Here is a 19,795-nt window from a genome sequence, read left to right on the forward strand (position 1 = left end):
GAGTGACTGGGGGTTCCCAAGAATTGACTATGTTGGAGGCCGAAATAAGCCTCACTGATAAAAACTGGCAGAGACACCCTATTGTGACTGGTCCAGAGGCTCCATGTATACTGGGAATCGATTACCTTAGGATGGGGTATTTTAAGGATCCCAAGGGGTATCGATGGGCCTTTGGGATAGCTGCTGTTAACACAAACGGTGTTAAGCAGCTGTCAGCTTTACCTGGTCTGTCAGATCCTTCTGCTGTGGGGTTGCTCCAGGTAAAAGACCAAGAGGTACCAATTGCCACCAAAGTGGTTCACAGACGGCAGTACCGCACCAATAGGGACTCATTGCTCCCCATTCACAAGCTAATTCGCCAATTAGAAAATCAGGGAGTGATTAGCAAAACGCACTCGCCTTTTAACAGCCCCATATGGCCAGTGCGTAAAACCAGTGGGGAATGGAGGCTGACGGTAGATTACCGTGGCCTGAATGAAGTCACACCTCCATTAAGTGCTGCTGTACCAGACATGATAGAACTCCAGTATGAATTGGAGTCAAAAGAAGCTAGGTGGTATGCCACCATTGATATTGCTAATGCCTTCTTTTCCATCCCATTGGCTGCAAAATGTAGGCCACAGTTTGCTTTTACCTGGAGAGGTATTCATTATACCTGGAACCGTTTACCCCAGGGGTGGAAGCACAGCCCAACAATTTGCCATGGATTAATCCGTGCGTGCACGCAGCTCCTGAGGACACTGAGCTGTATTTCTGGTTAAAATGCACAAAACAGCAACAGCCAACAAAGGTGGCTGCTGCCAGCTCACCTGACCAGCACCTCATGCTCTGTTGTTCTCTTTTAGCACAAACCATGCAGTACTAACACCACCAAAGCAGCAGTGCTGCTGTAAGCCCATGCTGCTCCTGGACCCCCCCTCTGCCTCACACCACAGGTCAGAAAGCAAAACTCAGAGGGTGAGCAGTGGAAATACAAACAGCAAATGCTCCCCATAAAGCTGCAATCCACCCAGCGGGCTGTTACCTCTCTGTTATTTTCATTACTTGGTATCAGCTGGGTTACAGATGGCTGCTCAGAGTTACCAGCTTCAAAAACTAGGTCAATGGTATCAGAGAGAGGAAGGAAACATAACGATCCTGGGCTTTACGAACCCAAACCATCCAAATAACAGCAGCCTAACAGAGAAGATGATTTCACTGAGAGTCCTCATTAACCCCAGGCCTGGCAGCTGCACTGCTGAGCGATCAGAGCAGTGAGAGGGGCAGAGGACCGTGCAGCTGCAGCTGCGCACTCAGTACCTTTTACCATTGCCCAGTAATTCCTATAGGAGTTAATCCTGCTGCGTAACCTTCCAGCAAACATAATCAGTAGCTCTCCAGCATTTCCTAAGACATAGTTAATTTTTTTGTTAGCAGGTTGGTTATGCACAAAAAGCAATACAAAGGGCACTACCACTGCTCTAATTCATACAGAAGTGCCCCGGATCAAAGACCAATGCTCCTGCACTCCTCCAGACCCCAGTTTCATACAACACATTCTGCAGCCAGGCTTCCCCTGCCCTCGTTCCCATGGGGATGGTTTCCCTATTCCAGCAGTACAGGCAGTTACAGCACACAGGGCTTCCAGCCGCAGTGTGGAGCAGAAGCAAACAGCTGTGTGCCAGGGAAGAGTGAGCACCAATACCAGTTACCTGAAATGTCGGTATTGAGGCCAAAGATTTGTGTTGTGAAAGCACAGCCACACTTACAGCCACGGAAACCTCCGCTGTGGGCTTTGACTGGGTCAGGTTATGGGATTTCTTCCCAGTAAATATGTAATTGTGGGTCTTTAGGTCAGAACAATCAAATCATATTTGAAGGACTCATTACAACAACATTTAGCTGAACAAGTTTCCCAATTGAAAGCAAGTTGTAAGCATGTTTAAATGCTACACATCCAGTGCCCAATCTCTTTGAACCTATGGAGAAGAATTCTTGGGGAGCACCAAACATTGTATCACCCCAAACAGGGACAGTTTAGTGTCTTAACCAAAGGGCTGCAGCAGCCTGGATAGGCATACAATGGGCTCAATGATACCGTTTAATATTTTATTAAATTAAGTGGACTTCCTTGGGTACAGCTGTCACACACCACCAGAGACCCCTGAGCCACAGCCTGGAAGCAGCTCCAGTCACTGAAGTGCAAACCATACCAATGGAAATAGCAGACACCTCGCTGCTGTCAGGGGCTGGATTGAAGAAGATAGTAATTAACATCCCCTAAAGTAAAACACATTCAGTTTTTCACTACATTTATGACCTCTTCCTAATGTCTAAACCTCATTTTAATAAGATTATGCTGAACACGGTATACATCTATTGAATAATCTGTATATGTTTTACCCTTTTGTTGTACCCTTTTTAACACAGCTCATCCCGTGCAAATACCTCAATATCTTATTTGTGCAGAGAAGCAATGGATAAGGAGCTCATGGGACATTCTGTCCAACAAAAGCATTGCTGCTCACAACTTCTGTGCTTTCTTTTTTCACAGGTAATTACTGAGCCGGAATGTAAACGAAGCTTGTCACTACATTTAAAGAAACACTTGGGGATTGCACAGTGGCAGCACTGAGGAGCAGTGCAGGATGCTGCTCCATCACTCCCAGGCAATCGTGGCCCATTTGTTTCTCTCACAGGCACCACAGAATGTGAGAGAAGTAAACAGAGAAGGACACCAGGGTCCCTCTGGGACAGGATCCCCATAGAACAGCCCCCCAGCTGCTGCCTGTTCTGCCATCAGGACACGCTCCTCCCCTGCATTAGAGAAATGAAGAAATGAGGGGCTCAGGGGTGTCAGTATGGTCACAGACAGTGGCAGGCATGCTGCTTTCTCTTGCAACACTCAAAAACAATGGTGTCTTTGTTGTGGGGAGGCTAAATAAATAATGCAGCTAGCAGATGACATAAAGAAAAGGAGCATTACCTGATTAAGTTCCAAATGTTGGCTGGGGCAGCTCCGCCACCCTCACAGGTAAACAAACAGCCGTGTGAGCTGGCAGCTTGCTGTTCTTTAGGGCAAAAAGTGCCCAGGGTGCATAGAGAGACACGACATGAAGATTCTTGGGTATTAAGTACCGTTTAGCACTGGATGATGTCTGATAACATGTATTTATTGTTATTATGCTTTAATTTACTGCACTGGAATGGATGAGTACATGAACCCAGTAGGAGTGGAACCAATGGCCCTTGGACATGGCTTCTGAAGAAAACCCAGCCATCATGCAAGGCAGCTCGAGCACATTTCCAGAAGTAAAAGTTCTATTATTCTACCAACCAAACTCTAAAGAGTATCAGAGGTCTCCAAACAGACATCACATTACATCACTACAGACATAACATTGAGCTTTACATACTGACCATCCACAGCTCCCAAGGCCATCCCTGGAATTCCCCTTGGAAGCAAAGAGATCAGCACTTGGAACTAAGAAAGTGACCACATCTATTATTGACAAGTCCGTAGTTGTTAATAGTTGTAGTGACTTATAGTTGCTGTTTACTCTGATTATTTACATTCATTCACTTTATGTTTATCCTGTTTTTCATTCGCCTCATGAAGAGCCTCAAAGCTCAAGCGCTGCCATAACACTGCACACCCCTGACAATGAGTACAGGCACTGTGACCATCTGCACATCAAAAAGTCACAAATATCTCATTCTCAAACATAAAGCCTATGCTCATACATACGCACAGAACGAAAAATGTAAATCCTGCATCATTTGTGGCAACACACAGGACTGTATTTGGGCATAATTTTCTCGTTACCCACCCTCCACTCCAGCTTGGTGTGCACTGTACAGCCAGAGGAACCTGAACTTACCAGAGCGGGACACCCCCAGGAGTGCTGTGACCAACTTCACCCCCAGCTCAGCCCATTCACTGACACCTCAGCACCCTCCAGTATTCAGTGCCTGAATCCTCACCCACAGAATCATCACCCTTCTGACAGCAAAGACTATCAGGAAACGTTCCTGTCAGGTCATGAAATATTTAAACACATTTGATCACTTTTGAAAATGTACAAAATTAAGTTCCAGAGGAGCATTAAGTTCAGGTGGATCTCCAGGTCTGCCATACACCTGCAGTAATGGCGAGCTGATGTCACAAGAGCAGATGATGGAGAGGAAGGTGATAGAAACTGGAGTGTGTTTGAGACTTGGCACCAACCATATTTCTAGCACAGTCTTTCCTTTGCAGTTAACTTTCAAAGAAATTAAAGCTTCATTTTAATAACTAAGGTTAAGAAAACATCACAAACAAAAAGGAACTAACTGTGATTAGCTCTTTTTTCCCCCCTTCTCATTGCTTTCAGCTGTCTGTATGGAAATTATACACGTCTATATTATGTTTAAAGAACATTCACAGAACTCCTACTCCATTTGTGTTCACCCCACCCCTCCCAGCCCCATTCCCACCTGCTCAGCTCTGCCAGGTCCTGGGGCACAGTGTCAGAACCCCCAGTTCCAGTGTGGCCAATGCCCACCAGGAGCCCACAGTGACAGTCGGGCTCTGCACCTGAAGGCACGGGTTGGAGGCAGCCGGGTCATTTATCTCTTGGGATGAGCCCAGAGTCAGCCCAGCCATGGCTGGGAGCTCCTGGAGATTCCAGTAGGATAAGGACAATCTTCAGACATTTAAGGTATGAAAATCAAAGCGAGTGCATTTTTTGTTGATTATTAATTGGCCAGACGTGGGAGGATCTTCAGAGGGAAGAACAAAAGGTGCATCCCTAATGCAAATCCATGCAAAACAAAAATTAGTTCCTTTCTCCAAATCATGGGAAACGCAGCTGCTCAGTGACAGCTCAGAACTACTGAAAATAGGGAAGACAGCATTTGATCCCCTAAGATCATCGTTAGGGACACAGGGTTTGTTCTGCTATCTTTGCCCCAAAAACCCAGACCGAGTAAACAACCAGAGTGCAAATTATCAGCTGAAACAAACTCCAGCAAAGTCAGGACAAGGCAGCGAGCGAGTTCAACTCCAAAACTGACTTCACTGTTCAAAGTTGAACAGGAGAGTTCAACTCCAAAGCACAGAGGTGGCTCAGAAGCACGGCAGCACTCCCACATCCCCGGCCCTACGCGTGCTCAGACTCGCAGCTCAGCACCAAACACAGCAGTCAAGAGGCAGCATCAGAGCACACGAAACCTCCCAGGCAGATTCATAAGTAAATCATTTGCATCTGCTCTCCCAAATCACTGGAAAGTCTGCTGGGATTTTCTCCCCCTCCCCTGCAAACACCTTTCCTTCCCAGCCACACCTCTGCCCGATTCATTCACTTTGGATTCCTGTTTTCCAGCTGCATGCTCAAATCGTTTCACGAGTTTTAACGTTTTCTCCTGGACTTTCACACCGAAGCACACACACACACACTGCTAAGAGACACTTCTTAAACACAACACATCCGAACATCTCACAACACAACTAAGTGCTCAGATCTCAGCAGCGCAGTGTATTCGCTCCCTGCCCTGTCCCGGCGCTCAGACCTTTGCTGCTCAGAGGAGACCCTGCAGTGACCGCAGGAATTAGCGATGCGGCTCAGACCGCGACCACACAGATTTTAAAGCCCAGAGAACGGCATGTCGATGCACGGCAGAGCCGCCTTAGCCACGTAACGCCGCTTATTCAATCTACAGCAGGGCTCTTTTCACCGCGGAGATAACATCACATGAGACACAATCATCGTCAGGACCATTTTGAGCAGACAACTGGACGCCGTACCTTTAGCGCTGTACAGATGAGAGCAGCATCCCCGGGAGGGATTTCCGAGAGTCCGTTTCCAGCCAGGACCGCTTCAGGCAGGAATCAGCGCAGTAACACCCGCACGGCAGCTCCCGAGAGCACAACTTCGGAACTTCCCCAAGCACTGCAGGGTTTCACCGGCCCCTCAAATCGCTGCATAAGCGATCCCTCCCCCTCCGCCCTTCCCAAATCCATCTACCTCCGTCAGTCCCAAATCGCTTCCAGATGGGTACACGTGCTCTCAGCTATTGGACCCGAGCGGCGCAACTCACGGAGCGGAGCCGACCCCGCTCGGCCCAATCCCTGCAGCGCTGCGCTCTGCCGGCCCGGCCCCGGGGAGGCACGGAGGTGGGGTCACGGGGAGACACGTGCGGCTGGAGCGGAGCTGCTGGGGAGAAAGGAGGAGGAGAACCCCCCACGGACACGGGGAAAGGGCGAAGCGGCCGCCCCGAAGTCGCAGGAACGGGCAGCGCCGGGCGGAGCAACGGCGTGGGCTCCGGTCCGTGGAGTTCGGAGCGGCCACGAGGGGCTGCTTCACAGCCCAGTGCTTTTATGGCTGAGGGTCACACAAGGACACGCACGGCAGCACAACAAAACGAACGATTCCTTGTTTTCCTACCAGCCGGTGGCTGCCAGAACGGCTGGAATTGCTATTTTATTTAAAAACTATTTTAAAACACCCGAAAAACGTCACACGTGGGTACTGTTATTTACCTACCCCATCAGCTGCCCTGCGCCAGGTGACAGCGGCAGCATCAGTGCCGTGCTGCTGCTTGTAGGTACCTTCCAACGTGAGGACATGGCAGATCTCAGCTCTGTAGCAGCACAAAAACAGGAGGAAGAAAGCCAAGCATCAGCACCCACCTCCTGGCTTGTCAGGAGGGGGTTCATTTGGGTTTTTGTCCTTCCCCTTTATATAGAAAAAGTAAAATAGAAAAGGGTGAAGGTCTTCTGCCAACCTGTCTCTGCATATATTACGAGCGCTTTGGTTGTTCTTAATGACCAACCAGCACACTCTAACCACATGTGCTTTTCCCCAGACCATGCAGCTGATGACAGCACTGCATGGTATCACCCTACAAAGAATCCACTCTAACAGCAGCACTGCAGAGCCACCACCTCACCTCCTGCCTTCCTCCTTAACAAAGGGCACAGCCTGAGCTGCCCCATGGCCCTGGTTGGATTGAGCAGCCAAGGAATGAGCTCTCATCGTTCTTTTTTAATGAACACCTGATTACAACAAGGAGAGACCCACCAGCTTCTACGCAGTATAGGCTGAACGGGTGAGGATGTGAGTGCCATGTTTGAACACTACGTATCAACATTTATCACCTCACATAACATGGCTGATGGGAAGCAATGAGTGGATGAGTTGTAAACCAAGATTTCAGTACAGAAGAGCTCTAAGTGAGCACTCCACAAGCACATACCTTCACTGCAGCAGGACTGAAGGGACTGGATGAAGCCAAGCAGCCCCAGCAGCCCACGAGCAGAGGAGGGCCAGGCTCCATTCCAGTGGCCAAAGCAGGGCCGTGCTGTGCCAGGCAGTTGTTTTCACCAAGGGTGAAGTACAGCTTTTCTCACATTGCTGCCTATTCAGTCACTGAACTCTACTAAATGAACCAACTGACTGACTACCCTGCCAAGAACAGTTATTAATTCCAGTGGTACAAACTGCCCAGTCTCTCAATGCTGTGCTACATGCTCAGCTTCCTGCTGGTAATGCATCCAAAGGAGCAACAGTGCACCTATGCAGTGTGCCTTGCTCCTGGCATGGAGAACACAGCTCATCATAGCACTGCGTGCAGCAAGCTTCATACTCAGAGCAGGACACAGCTCCACAGCAGGCACTGAGCTCACAGTTAAAGTGTAGAAGTAGTTAGCTACAGACCTACAGCATTATCAAGGGACCTTACAGAGAGCACCTGTTGCTTCTTGTATTTCACAGTACTCTGAATCAGCCCAACAAGCCCAAGTAAAGCACTTGGTTGGGGCAGAACAGCTGCACCTGCAATTGATGCTTCCGCTCTCTCATGGAAACAAACAAATGTCATTATCTTGCTACAGGGCAAAGCACCAAGTCTTCTCTGCTTCATAGAAATTCAAAGATTGCCATTAGTTTGTGATAGTACAAATGAGGTACTTGGTGTTTCCCAAGGAAGAAGAAAGAAAAGATATTGGAGAGCAGCTTTAATAGTCATGAAACAGCAGAAACCATCATCATCATCATAGTCTCGTGCGGGTTGGAAGGGACCTTAGAGATCATTGAGTCCAGCCCCCGGGATTCGAGCCTCTGTGTAGCAGAGTGGCACTTCTACCACTTGCGCCACAGGGGGGATTCGAACTCCGGGCCCCAGCGTTGCAAGGAGGCATCCTTAACCACTGCGCCACCGGGGCACACATCATGTTTGTCTGACGTTAACACAGGGAGGGAATGGTTTACATGCACAGGAGAGCAGCAGATCAGCTCTTCAGGTGTCACTGAAGGATGCATTTCTAAAACAAACAGAAGTACCGACCTCATCCAAAGCGCTGTTACACAGATGGCCTTAGACCTGATGGCATCCCCTTATCTCATCACAGTCAGAACAGCTCTAAGAGATCTAAGCAAAAAGGTTATGTTGTTTCACATTAGAGATTGGTTGTTGGAGATGGAGGGAGAAAAGCAAACGACCACACCTGTCATTGACATATGATCAGCTAATCTCATTTATTGCTTGGCTGCGTGTACATTTATAATACAGATAATTAGCTCATACATAGTGCAAAAGCGGAGCTCATCATTGGTTCCCAATTACATACCATCCCCAAGTATCTTTGCAACTTGGAGTTATCATCCTGATAGTTACTCCCTTGCTGAGTTCACAAAACCATGGCTAGTTTCTCACCATCACAGGGCATCCTGTTGCTCTTGCTGTCCTTGCAGGTGGTACAGCTGCTTGTTTAGCTGCACTGTGTTTATGACCCTTCTCAGCTAACTAGCTGTCAATAACACTCCAAAATTGGTATCTGAATTAAACCTTCCATTCCAAATGAAAGAATTCTGTAAGTTAATTAAGCATTCTCTGAACAAGCACACCTTATTTAGAAGCCCTAAGATGCAAAAGCCAGATTACAGGTGACACTTCACTAGATTACCGATAGCACAGCTCTAATTAAAACCATCTGGCATGAAAACACGTTTTCCTTACTAAGTAAAACAAAACTCCACCCCTTTCCTTACATCATGCAACGAGTTTCTAAACACACCAAGCACTCACTACTACTCCAGATGGAATCTTTAGGAGCAACAATATTTAGCATCTTATATATATTTAGCAATGATAACTGGTGCTGTTGCTGAACTTCCTTTAACAGCTAACACCCTGATACCGGAGTGCCGGCAGATCGCGCTCACTCAGCCGGACCGGCGGCATCACTTGGGCTCCCGGCTCCCCCTGGGGGCTGATCCACGAACATGGTGCACTGCAGTTTTCACCAGGTGGAGAAGTTTAACCCTGAGAAGCAGCGTTTGTTGGTGAGACGCTTCCACGTGCAGAGACTCAGCCCGGCCGCACACACACGCACGTGGATTCCACAGCCAGCTGCGGATCTTCCCCTTTGGTTTCTAATCACAAAGAAACCTCCCTTTAGAGTCACAGCTGAAGCATATATAAGGGCTCGCACTCGTGTGCGTTCGTTTTTTCTTGAATATTTTGGGGGAGGCGTTGTTAGGCTGCAGCTCTGAAGAGCATGGAGGGTACCTGGAGGGTCTGCGTTTGTTTCTATTGCTGCATTCACTGGTTTTCTTTCAGCATCCAGTGCTCCCCCCGCTCCAGGGGTCGCGCAGCTCCAGACAAGGGCTCCGGGCTTATGAGAGCTCCTGAGCTCCGCGAGCTCTACCCGCTGCTGCGGCTGCCCAAGGGAGCGAGCCAAGGCTGTGCGCTCCTGCCCCCCCTGCTCAAAGTGCTGTCCGACCAGGGATGGCAGAGCTGGGAACGTGGGACCCCCAGGCTCCAGCTGGACTCCCGAGCCCTGCGGTACATGAAGAGGCTGTATAAGATGTACGCCACCAAGGAGGGAATCCCAAAGGCCCACAAGAGCCACCTCTATAACACTGTTCGACTTTTCACCCCGTGTTCTGAGTGCCAGCACTGCCACAGGGACCTGATTACAGGTAGGTGATCAGGTAGGTGATTTACAGCACAGGCTGCTGGAGGCGTTTTGGTTTTTAACAGGCAGCCTCATGCCAATGTCTCCTAAATACAGCAGCAGTTAAAGCAGTGGTCCGAATCCAAATCAACTTGGAGCAAATTTGGAGGCTGCTGTTGAAATTCATAACTTTAGATAAAAAAAAATCATTAACATAAAGTTGTAAGTTTATTAAGATCCACAGAGACCACATCTGACTCTTAACCCTTTGCTTCTCTGTGTTTGAAGATCACTTAATGCACTTGTGTCTACCAAAGAACAATCTCTAACTCAGGAAAGCAGCAGTGCTGAGCAGTAAGAGAAGCAGCAGTGCTGAGCAGTAAGAGAAGCAGCGTGCTGAGCATTCAGCTCTACACCTGGAGAGAAGGCCAGCACGGGGCTTCATCAGCCTCAGAATGAGACAGAAATTGCAGTAAATACAAATAACATCATGGGAAATGACAACAAACAGCGTGTACTACAGTAGGGACAAATGAGACAGAAATATGCATTCAGAATAGCTTGGAAGCTGTCATTCTGTTTCATGAGAGAGAAGCAAACTGACAGAAATGACTTTCTGCTTTGCTGTTAGTCAGCATCACTGGCAGCTGTTGGTCAGGAATGTGTGAGTAGGAACAATAACTGCAGCTAATGCTAAAAATCTAAAGTTTTAAAGGGAACATGGCAGCACACCCGTTAGAACTTACATCATTTCATGGTTTCCTGCACAGTCCAAAGGCTCTGGTTCCTTTTGCCCCATTGGAACTGCCAACTTTGTGTGCTGTTCCTTAACTGCACTCAGTGCCTCTTAGAAACCTTGGGCCTTCTTGGTTTTGTTGATAAGTTTTGGTTCTGACTGAAGTAGACATTCCATATAATAAAAATATGGGCATCTAAATTGGTTTCTTCTGCTGCTTACCAATTTCTGGTGATCCACTATGTCAGAGCATTTATGTACCGGTGGCAAATCAAGATGCATTAACTGTGCAAGATCTTTGTTTCTCTTTTCAGGAGACCTTCACTCAGTGGATCTGCTCTTCAACCTGGACCGTGTTACTGCTCTCGAGCACTTACTCAAGTCTGTCTTGCTCTACTCATTTGACACCTCAGTTCCCACTTCTTCCTTTACGAGCACGTGCCATTTGGCTGTTAAGGAGCATGATTCTTCTAGCCAAGAATGTCCCAGCATTTCACACTCTGTAGCTTTTAGCCTGCACTTTGAAGTTAGAAAGCGCAAGTGGATTGAGGTTGATGTGACTTCTTTTCTGCAGCCTCTCATTGCTACTAACAGGAGGAATATTCATATGGCTGTGAACTTCACTTGTCTGATGGGTAACCCACAACATAACACTAACCAGGATAATCTCATTAATATGGCTCTGGTCCCCCCTTCTCTTCTTCTTTACCTAAACGATACCAGCGAGCAAGCTTATCACAGGTGGAACTCACTTAGACACAGAAGGAAAAGCCCAGCGCGGCCCAGGCAGAGGAACAGCCTGTTTGCTGATGTGACAGGTGACAAAGGAAGAGAGAACACGCAGGTTAAAAGGGCATCCAGGCATCGAAGGGAAGAGAATCTGAAGGAAGCTCCAGCAACTCCGCCTCAAAACCTGAGTGAATATTTCAAACAATTTCTGTTTCCTCAAAACGAGTGCGAGCTTCACAGCTTCCGTTTAAGCTTCAGCCGGTTAAAATGGGACAAATGGATCATAGCACCGCATAGATACAGCCCTCAGTACTGCAAGGGTGACTGTCCAAGGGTGGTTGGGCACCGTTATGGCTCACCTGTACATACAATGGTGCAGAACCTCATATATGAGAAACTGGACTCCTCTGTTCCCAGGCCCTCCTGTGTTCCTGCTGAATACAGCCCTCTGAGCGTCCTGACCATAGAGCCTGATGGCTCCATAGTCTACAAAGAATACGAGGACATGATAGCTACTAAATGCACTTGTCGGTAGGGGGTGCACCTTAACCTGCTTCACACTTGCTTTAGGTGTTTTGTAATCTCAGAATATTTGTGGTGTTTGTGTAATTCTGACGGCTCTTTCAAACTGAATAGGAGCATGGAGTTAATTAGTGGGTGTTTATATAATAGCACTGTTTTTGTAGCCACTCGGGCTTTCTAGAATGTGGAAATAAATGTAAATATCTTTTTATTGGAATAATGTTGCATTTGAACAGAAGTGGTTTCAACTACCAGGTGCCTATTTTAAGCTGTTTTGGTACAGATTTAATAATAAATAAAATGAGTGCCTATCACACATATCACTTGAATTCAGTGTCTGCTAGTCTTACTTTATATAAAGAAATCCTTTGTAATGGCACTTCTGTTAAGCTTCTGGATAAGAGGAAAGGCTCATGTTAAAATTATTCTCAGTATTTCATTCTTTTTCCTTTCCAAATTTCCAGCCCCCCCCCCCCCAGTGTTTTTCTTGTAGTAGGAATGTTGCAGAAAATGCTTGTTTCAGGATGAGAACAACTCAAGCTAAGAGAGCTTTGGCTGCAGCTCACACAAAGGGGGCTGCTTTTGGTAGGGATTTTTTAATAGAATATGGTGCTGTTTTGAGTGTGGGGGTTTTTTTAGTTGCGAAGAATAGCTTTTAAAACAATTTGTGAGCATGTTGTTGCGTAAACTCCCGTTCTCTACCAGCCCTTAACATTAGATCATGACTCACACGGCTCCGTGGGGCTTAGGCTGGGAGCACAGCCTGGTGGGGACAGCACGGAGCCCAAGGACTGTACATGGCTCACAGGGCACTGGCAGGGCAGCAGACGTGCTTTAGTCCCTCGGCATGAGCCTGGAGCTGCGGTGCTGCCTGACACAGCCCAGCTCTGCCCATTGCGTTGGCCTGAAGCTGCTGAACTAAAAATAGTGCTGACTTTGGCGCTGTGTGAGGTTCATCTCACCAAGGGCTCCAGGCGAAATGGTTCCACGTCAAACAAAGTCCTGCCTCAGCTTGGTGCTGTGTCTGATTGGCTTTAAAAAGGGTTGCTTGCTGAATGTACGCCACTCCCACCGATCCATTCCAAACGATGGGAGCTGAGCTCTGCCAAACGTGTGTGTATTTGAAGCCGCCTCCTTTCACATTGTGGCTGCGGCTCTTTCAGCAGTGACAGATCCTGGCAGCGCCCTGTGGTGCCTTTTCTCACAGTTTTTAGGGCGTTTTGGCGTTTTTAGGGGATTAAAGATGCTGCGCACCCTGCAGCTGGTTCAGCAGAAGCGAACACGGAGATGTGAAGTTATTCGCTCTTTATCACGAGTGTGGAAAAGTCAATGGAGGACAAAGCATTCAGGCTGTGGAAGCTGTAATGGGGGCAGCTACAGAAACGTATCACCTCATATCAGAAACGTGATGGATCCGAGGGCGCATCCTCTGCGCAGTGATAACGCACCCATTGCAACCAATGGCGACCAAGGGCCGCCTCGCCGCCAGGAAGCAGAAGCAGCATGTGAGGTTCTGTTCTGAGTCGCGCTGCAGCGGGGCGGTGTGACAAGGTGACACGGTCCGGCCATGGGCATCCACTTCGGGAACCTGGCCCAGGTGCGGCACATCATCACGTACAGCCTGTCGCCCTTCGAGCAGCGCGCCATCCCCAACGTCTTCTCGGACGGGCTGCCCAATGTGTGGCGGCGCTTCAGCTCGCAGGTCTTCAAGGTGGCGCCCCGTGAGTAGGAGCGGGGCTGAGCGGGGGCCTGATGGAGCTCAGGGGGGCACAGTGAGCAATGGGGTCTTATGGTGGCAATGGGGCTTTGTAGTGGCAGTGGGGTCTTATAGTGGCAATGAGGCTTTATTGTGGCAGTGGGGTCTTATAGTGGCAATGGAGCCTTATGGTGGCAATGGGGCCTTACGGTGGCAGTGGGGCTTTATGGTGGCAATGGGGCTTTATAGCGAGGTGTCATGGCTGTGTTGCCGTAGAAGCACAGCGGGCAGCCCGTGCTGCTCTGTGCCGTGCCCTGTGTCAGTGTTTCCTTTCCGTTTCCAGCCTTCCTGGGCACCTACCTGCTGTACTCGTGGGGCATGCAAGAGTTTGAGAGGCTGAAGAGGAAGAATCCTGCTGACTATGAGAACGACCAGTGACTGCACCGCTCAGTGTCACCGCTCTGCGTTACTTGTTCCATTGCTCATTCACGGAACCAGAGGGACGGGGAGATAATACATAATAATGCCTAATAAACTTTAACTTTGGCCTGTATCTTTATATGAAGTCTGTGTCTTACATTGTTTAAGGTGAATTATACCCCGTTATCTGTCAGGTGAATGCCATACAGAGATAACAGTACTAAAATCCTCTAAGCTCAAATTGCTTTATTTCACATTTCTCTCTGACTCTATTTTCTAGATACATTTCTCAGTGTATTCAGTTGAAGGCAGCCCTGGCTACAGTACAGGTGATGAGAAATAGCAGAGCATTGGTGAGCAATTTGATCTTTTTATCCTCCTCTCACTGGCCACTTTTTGCTTGAATTAGAACATATTCCAGTCTGTGTACCTGTGAAGAACAGTCTGATATGATACTGACAAAAATTGCCCAGCCTGACTGATGGTTCAGAATTGAATATGAGCTTTGATCCTTTATACAGTTACCAGGTTATCATATTTATTAATAATAATCAGATGATAAACTGCAATTCTGATGTTTGGTTAGCGTTAACTGGCTGAATTAAAAGCAGTTCCTAGGGAACTACAAGGAAGTAAAAGGATTATTTTAACACCCAAAGATGATTTAAGGAACTCTATTACTACCATTAAATTTTCAAATGCATGACTACAAAATTCACCCCGGGGCTCTTACATGTATGACACGTTTCCCTCTGCAAAGTCCAGAACATTTGGCCCATTCCTTTATCTTTTATTTTTCTTAGTGTTGAGCTGTCTGCCTCAAATTCAAGCAAAGTAACACCTTTATCTCCCTGTCACGCTATTCCTGTAGCTGGTACTGAAAATTTATCTAATCTGGAGAGTGTGACGTTCTTCTGTGATAGATCGTTTGTGGGTTAAGGGCTGAGCTGTCTGGAAGTCAAAGATGCTCAGTCTCTCACTTCAGCAAGCTGTGGATATACACTTCCAATAGCTGCAGGCTTTCTTGTTCTGTACTCCCAAGTGCAGTCTGAGGTTGGCAGAAACAAGCAAAGCAAGCTACTCAGTGCTGTAAGTTCTGCTAAAAATAATCTATTTCAGTTCTATTTCTACTTAAGCAAGGGAAGAATAAACTGGGTTCTCCAATTCTGAGCAGCCAAACATGTCGGCAGCCATACTTCATTCAGAACTCTTGTTTGGGTCTTATTTACTTACCCTCAAACAGCAACAGGAGTTGATTCGTAGCCTGAATAACAGGACATCTAAGGTTTCGTACTGTGGGAGTTTGAGTCAATACTTCCTTTTTGGTACCTCTCAGCAGTTCTGTTGAGCATGAGCAGCTCAGAACAGAGCCCAGCCTCTCGTGAGGTCTCTGCTCCCATTCACAGACAGCTGAACTATGTCCAGACCAGCTGCTAGACTGCTGTAAACAGGTGGCAAGTTCAGCTGCCACTGCTGAGTTTACCTACAACCCAGCAGCCCCGTGAGCTTCAAGCGACAGCACCGCTGCCAGGCCCTGGCTTTTAACCTTCATGCTGCAGGGTCAGCAGCTGGGCTGGAGCTGCTCCCTGTCTGTTCCTGCTGCTGGCAGCACCTGCTGCAATCCCGCTGAGCTGTTCTCATCTCTGCAGTTGCCTGCGGGCCCAGCCGTGCAGCAGGGAGCAAGAAGCAAACCTGGCACATTGACATGCTGCTGCAGTGATGGCTCCCACCTGCCAGGTGGTACGTGGGAGCTCAGCTGAGCAGCATTTCAGAGTCTGAACAATGCAGCTGAAAATCAATCTGTCCCCTCATTTATTTCTGATGTTCCTTCACTAAATGCTAAAAGTGGCAACACAGCAATGTTTTACATTCTTTTCAATTGTTTAAACAATTGCAGTGGCTATCTACTGGCCTGCAACAGACATCTGGACTGCACTGCATTTGCACACATGGAAACAATCAGTCCCTTTTTTTTCTTGCACAGATGAAACAGATGCAGCCCAGAAGGGATCTGCAACTACAAAGACACTATAAAGAACTTATAATACACAACAATTTTGATGTATCATCACACGACTAGTTTTAGCTAGCAAAAAATGCTGAGAAACAATGACATGCTGGAGGCACTGCTCTTAGAGTTGAGATGCCATTCAAACCTGTGCTCCACAGGTGAAGGCAGTAATTAAAACTCAGTTGTATGTAAAGAAAGGATTCAGTAGAAGAAACAGTTGAGAAATTCACAGCAAAATGTAAAAAAAACAACCAACCAACACTGAAGTTCAGCTATTTGATCTGCAGTGATTATGTGAGACCCAAGAATGCAAAATAAAGACCAGTTTTGATTCCTCCTCACAGGGAAGCAAGACAAATAAGGGGAAGTGGGAAAATGTAAGAGGAACGCCAGGAAAGGAGCAAATCTTCCTGCAGTGGGTTGGAGGCAATATGCTGCAAAGGGCTTTCATTTAATCCCAGTGAAATTTGGGCTTCGCAGTAATCATTTGTAGGCTGGAACCTGACAACCAAGCAGGCATTATCTTAATCTATGTAACTTGCCTTCCACGCTGGCACTTATGCCTCCATATTGGGCAATCACAGAAAACTGTAGCCTACTGCATTCACATTTGGATTTATAATGTAGCTGAAGCACAATTATTTTGTACAGTACCTGAAATATTTGTTTTTAAACAGACTGCTTCCAAATCTACGTGCAGAGCTTGACACAGCTATACTGGTGTTCTGCTACTCTGCAACTGAAAAAAGTCATTTCCTTGACAGATACAGCAAACCTGGACATACGTGGTAGCTGGGTGCATGAAGCATCACAGCCAAAAAGGAGTAAATAGTGACAAGGTGCATTTACAGAGTAGTAATCTTAGACACACACCTACTCCTACTTGTCTCAGTGGGAGACAAGTGGGGGAAGCATGTTTCAACTTTGATATTTTGGAAGAAATGGGAAGCAGTATGTAGTGCTTTTTAAACATTATTTTCTCTGGGCTGTTGGCAATCTTCTATCACCACAGAAGAGTTTAAGATTTCCCTTAATTACAGTCTGCCTGTCCACATCAGTGGGAGTTTTGTAGGCACCTTTCAGAAGATGAATCGTGAGGTAGACTATGAGATACAGAGGCAGAGTACAGCAGAGAGCATTCATCTCCATAAACCAGTCTTGCTACATAGAGCAACTCACCTCCATAAAATCCTTGCAGCCATCCCTTCTACTTTTTTGCTTAGCTATCTAGAGATTAACTGCACATGAGGATCCTTGAAAGGACAGATCTGTGATTTACCTACCAAGTAATAACATTATTTTGACATTCCAAACCCCACATGGAAAATATTATATCTGATTCTCAAGTACTGCTTTGTGGGAATAAAGGTTAAATTATTTGCTTGTGATTCTTTCACACACCAAGAATGAGAAGCAGAGTCGAAAGTTTGATTCTCTGCTCAAAATACTCTCAGGAGAGCAGTATTTACCTCCCAGCTGGCAAACTCAGAGCTGTGCATGCTGTGAATGTCACAGAAGTCAAATAAGGTTATGGCTTTTTGATCTTCACCATGAGACTGTTGGCCACCCACACTTTTACTTGCAGGCACACAAGGGAGTTCTGGTAACATGCTAGATAGGTGTTAAAGAAAGAACAGTTGGCAAATCTGGTAAGCTGACCAGACAAAGTACAAGTGGAAGGAGAGTAAATCATTAGCTAGATAGATAGGCCTTGAACCAGATCGCTTCAGTAGATGCTAACTTTGTAATTCCCTCTTGCTCCTAAATGAACTTTGTTCCTGTAATGACTGACAGCTGATGCAACGATAAGAGAATGAAGCCTATAAAAATCTGGCTGTAGCTTGGGAAGTTCTATTCGGGGCTCTTCCAACCTCCTCCACCCACAGCTGCTCCTACAGTTGAAGTGGCAGCTCATCCTGTGAAGATGCACTGTTGGAAAAGCATGGCATTCCTTTTATTCTTCTCACTGCTGCTCAGTCAGGTAAGCACAGATTACTGTTTGAAGTGCTAGTTCAGACGTCAGACAGCAAAGACGTGCATGAACGAGAGGAACTGGCAGGAGTCAGCAGTGTGGGTAGAGCTCTTTTGGGGGACTCAGCATCCCAAAGAAGCAGAGTGTCTGCCTAGTGAAGATGGGTCACTTGCTCAGTTACTTTTCAGAGTAATTGTGCCTTCCCTCCCAAAGTAACTAAAATGCTGATTTTTAATAACTATTTCTTTAGGACTCGGATACAAACAATTATGCTTTAAGAGAGCAATGTCTGAAAACAAGGAAGATTTAAAGTCCTTCACTTAGTAATGCTTAAGATGATTGACCCGAGCATCAAAATGACCCTCTGCCCACTGCTGCTGCATGTTGCTGACAGTTGGCTGCTCTGTTCCAGGCACACTCTGCTTCCCTGCACCAACCACAGCCCCTCCAGAGACAGAAGCGGATGACACCTTTCTGGAGAGGAGTCTCACTGAGACCCGTTGGAGCCTCATGTAGGGATAACAGTGAATGCATTACAATGCTTTGCAGGTACTAACCCTAATCAACATCATGGCTTGGAGACGTTTGATACTGTGTTATGTGGAGGAAGTTCCTACTTCTTCTCAATCAATTAAGATATGAGATTAACTCTGTGCATAAAAGAAAAAGATGCCAGGAATAAGGATGGAGCAATAGATTGAGACCTCTTCTGTTGGCAGTACAAACAGAACAGAGTCCAAGTGCCCTTGATGACAGGCCTGAGCCATTGCAGTGCAACCCCAGAAAAGTCATCTTAGAAAGAGAAAAAAGAACACAGAGTTCGAGACTGAATTTAGGTACTGAGGCCTTAAAAATTAATCCTTAATGCCAAAATAATTCACTTTAAAGCATATATTAATTAAAAGGGACTAGTTCAGCTCTCATTTTGAAGAGAGCTAAAATACTAAAGCAAAAATTCCTCAGTTGCCATGCACACGAAGTATGAGTAAATTGTCCAAATCCATATAAAAAGTGATGTTGAAGTTACTTGGTGACTGAAAGCTGATTTTGTGGCACCTACTGTACTGCCAGAAAGCAAATGGAAGAAGAGCAGAACATATACATCATCTAGATGCAAATGCTACAGGAAATGGTAGTCAGGCTCCTCTTTTGCATGCATTTGAAATGCTTCTTGTGGTTCTACCAACTAGTATGGATGAACTGTAACAGCAGCTACAGGAAGATAAATAGACAGAAAGGTGTCTCTTATGGGTAACTTGTACGCCACTATCTGACTACTGGGTCAGACCTGGGTAAGCTGTTCTTTGCAGTTACCATGAGAAGCAAAGAATGTAAAACGAATAAAGTCAAACTGAATTAAGTCAGTGAGATAACAGCAGCACTGCTGCAATGGCTGAGTAAGATGAGCACCGCTAGGGCTGGATAGACTTGTGTAAGCCCTACATGGCCGCCAGTCTGAGCTGTCAGTGCCTGATGATGTTTTGTCCTCCAGGAAGAACCGCTGCTTCCTTAGAACTGCCTCCGAGTGACCTGCCTCTAAGAACACCCACTGCTGTTACTGCTGCCACGGCTCAGCTCTACTTGTGACGTATTTATTGACCACTCAGAAGCTACGACAGCAAATCAGCAACAAGTACATTCGACTTTCCTGCCACAGGAACTGGTAAAAGGACTTCAAAAAGATGGAGAGCATTCGCTCACCGGGGTTGTACCTCTGCAGCACGCACTGAGGATGGCCAAGCTCAATAAAAGGACTCTGCATCTCATGTTTGTTTTGTTTGTAATTGTTCATA

General features: G+C 46.8%; 2 protein-coding genes across 2 annotated transcripts; both read left to right on the forward strand.

The window, feature by feature from the left end:
- The first annotated feature begins 8,227 nt into the window (after window positions 1–8,227).
- On the forward strand, window positions 8,228–12,330 carry LOC146755750 (growth/differentiation factor 9-like). Its single transcript, XM_085525279.1, has 2 exons — window positions 8,228–9,941; window positions 10,967–12,330. The coding sequence occupies exons 1-2, from the start codon at window positions 9,518–9,520 to the stop codon at window positions 11,914–11,916; spliced, it is 1,374 nt and encodes a 457-aa protein (XP_085381405.1). The 5' UTR covers window positions 8,228–9,517; the 3' UTR covers window positions 11,917–12,330.
- A 5,529-nt stretch (window positions 12,331–17,859) lies between these two features.
- On the forward strand, window positions 17,860–19,768 carry LOC146755751 (liver-expressed antimicrobial peptide 2-like). The gene is made up of 3 exons (XM_085525271.1): window positions 17,860–18,011; window positions 18,415–18,551; window positions 19,495–19,768. The coding sequence occupies exons 1-3, from the start codon at window positions 17,955–17,957 to the stop codon at window positions 19,529–19,531; spliced, it is 231 nt and encodes a 76-aa protein (XP_085381397.1). The 5' UTR covers window positions 17,860–17,954; the 3' UTR covers window positions 19,532–19,768.
- The last annotated feature ends 27 nt before the right edge of the window (window positions 19,769–19,795 follow it).

Source organism: Coturnix japonica, chromosome 30 (genome assembly GCF_054131305.1).
Source record: "Coturnix japonica strain WE chromosome 30, WE-NBRP24, whole genome shotgun sequence".
NCBI classification, from domain to species: Eukaryota; Metazoa; Chordata; class Aves; order Galliformes; family Phasianidae; genus Coturnix; species Coturnix japonica.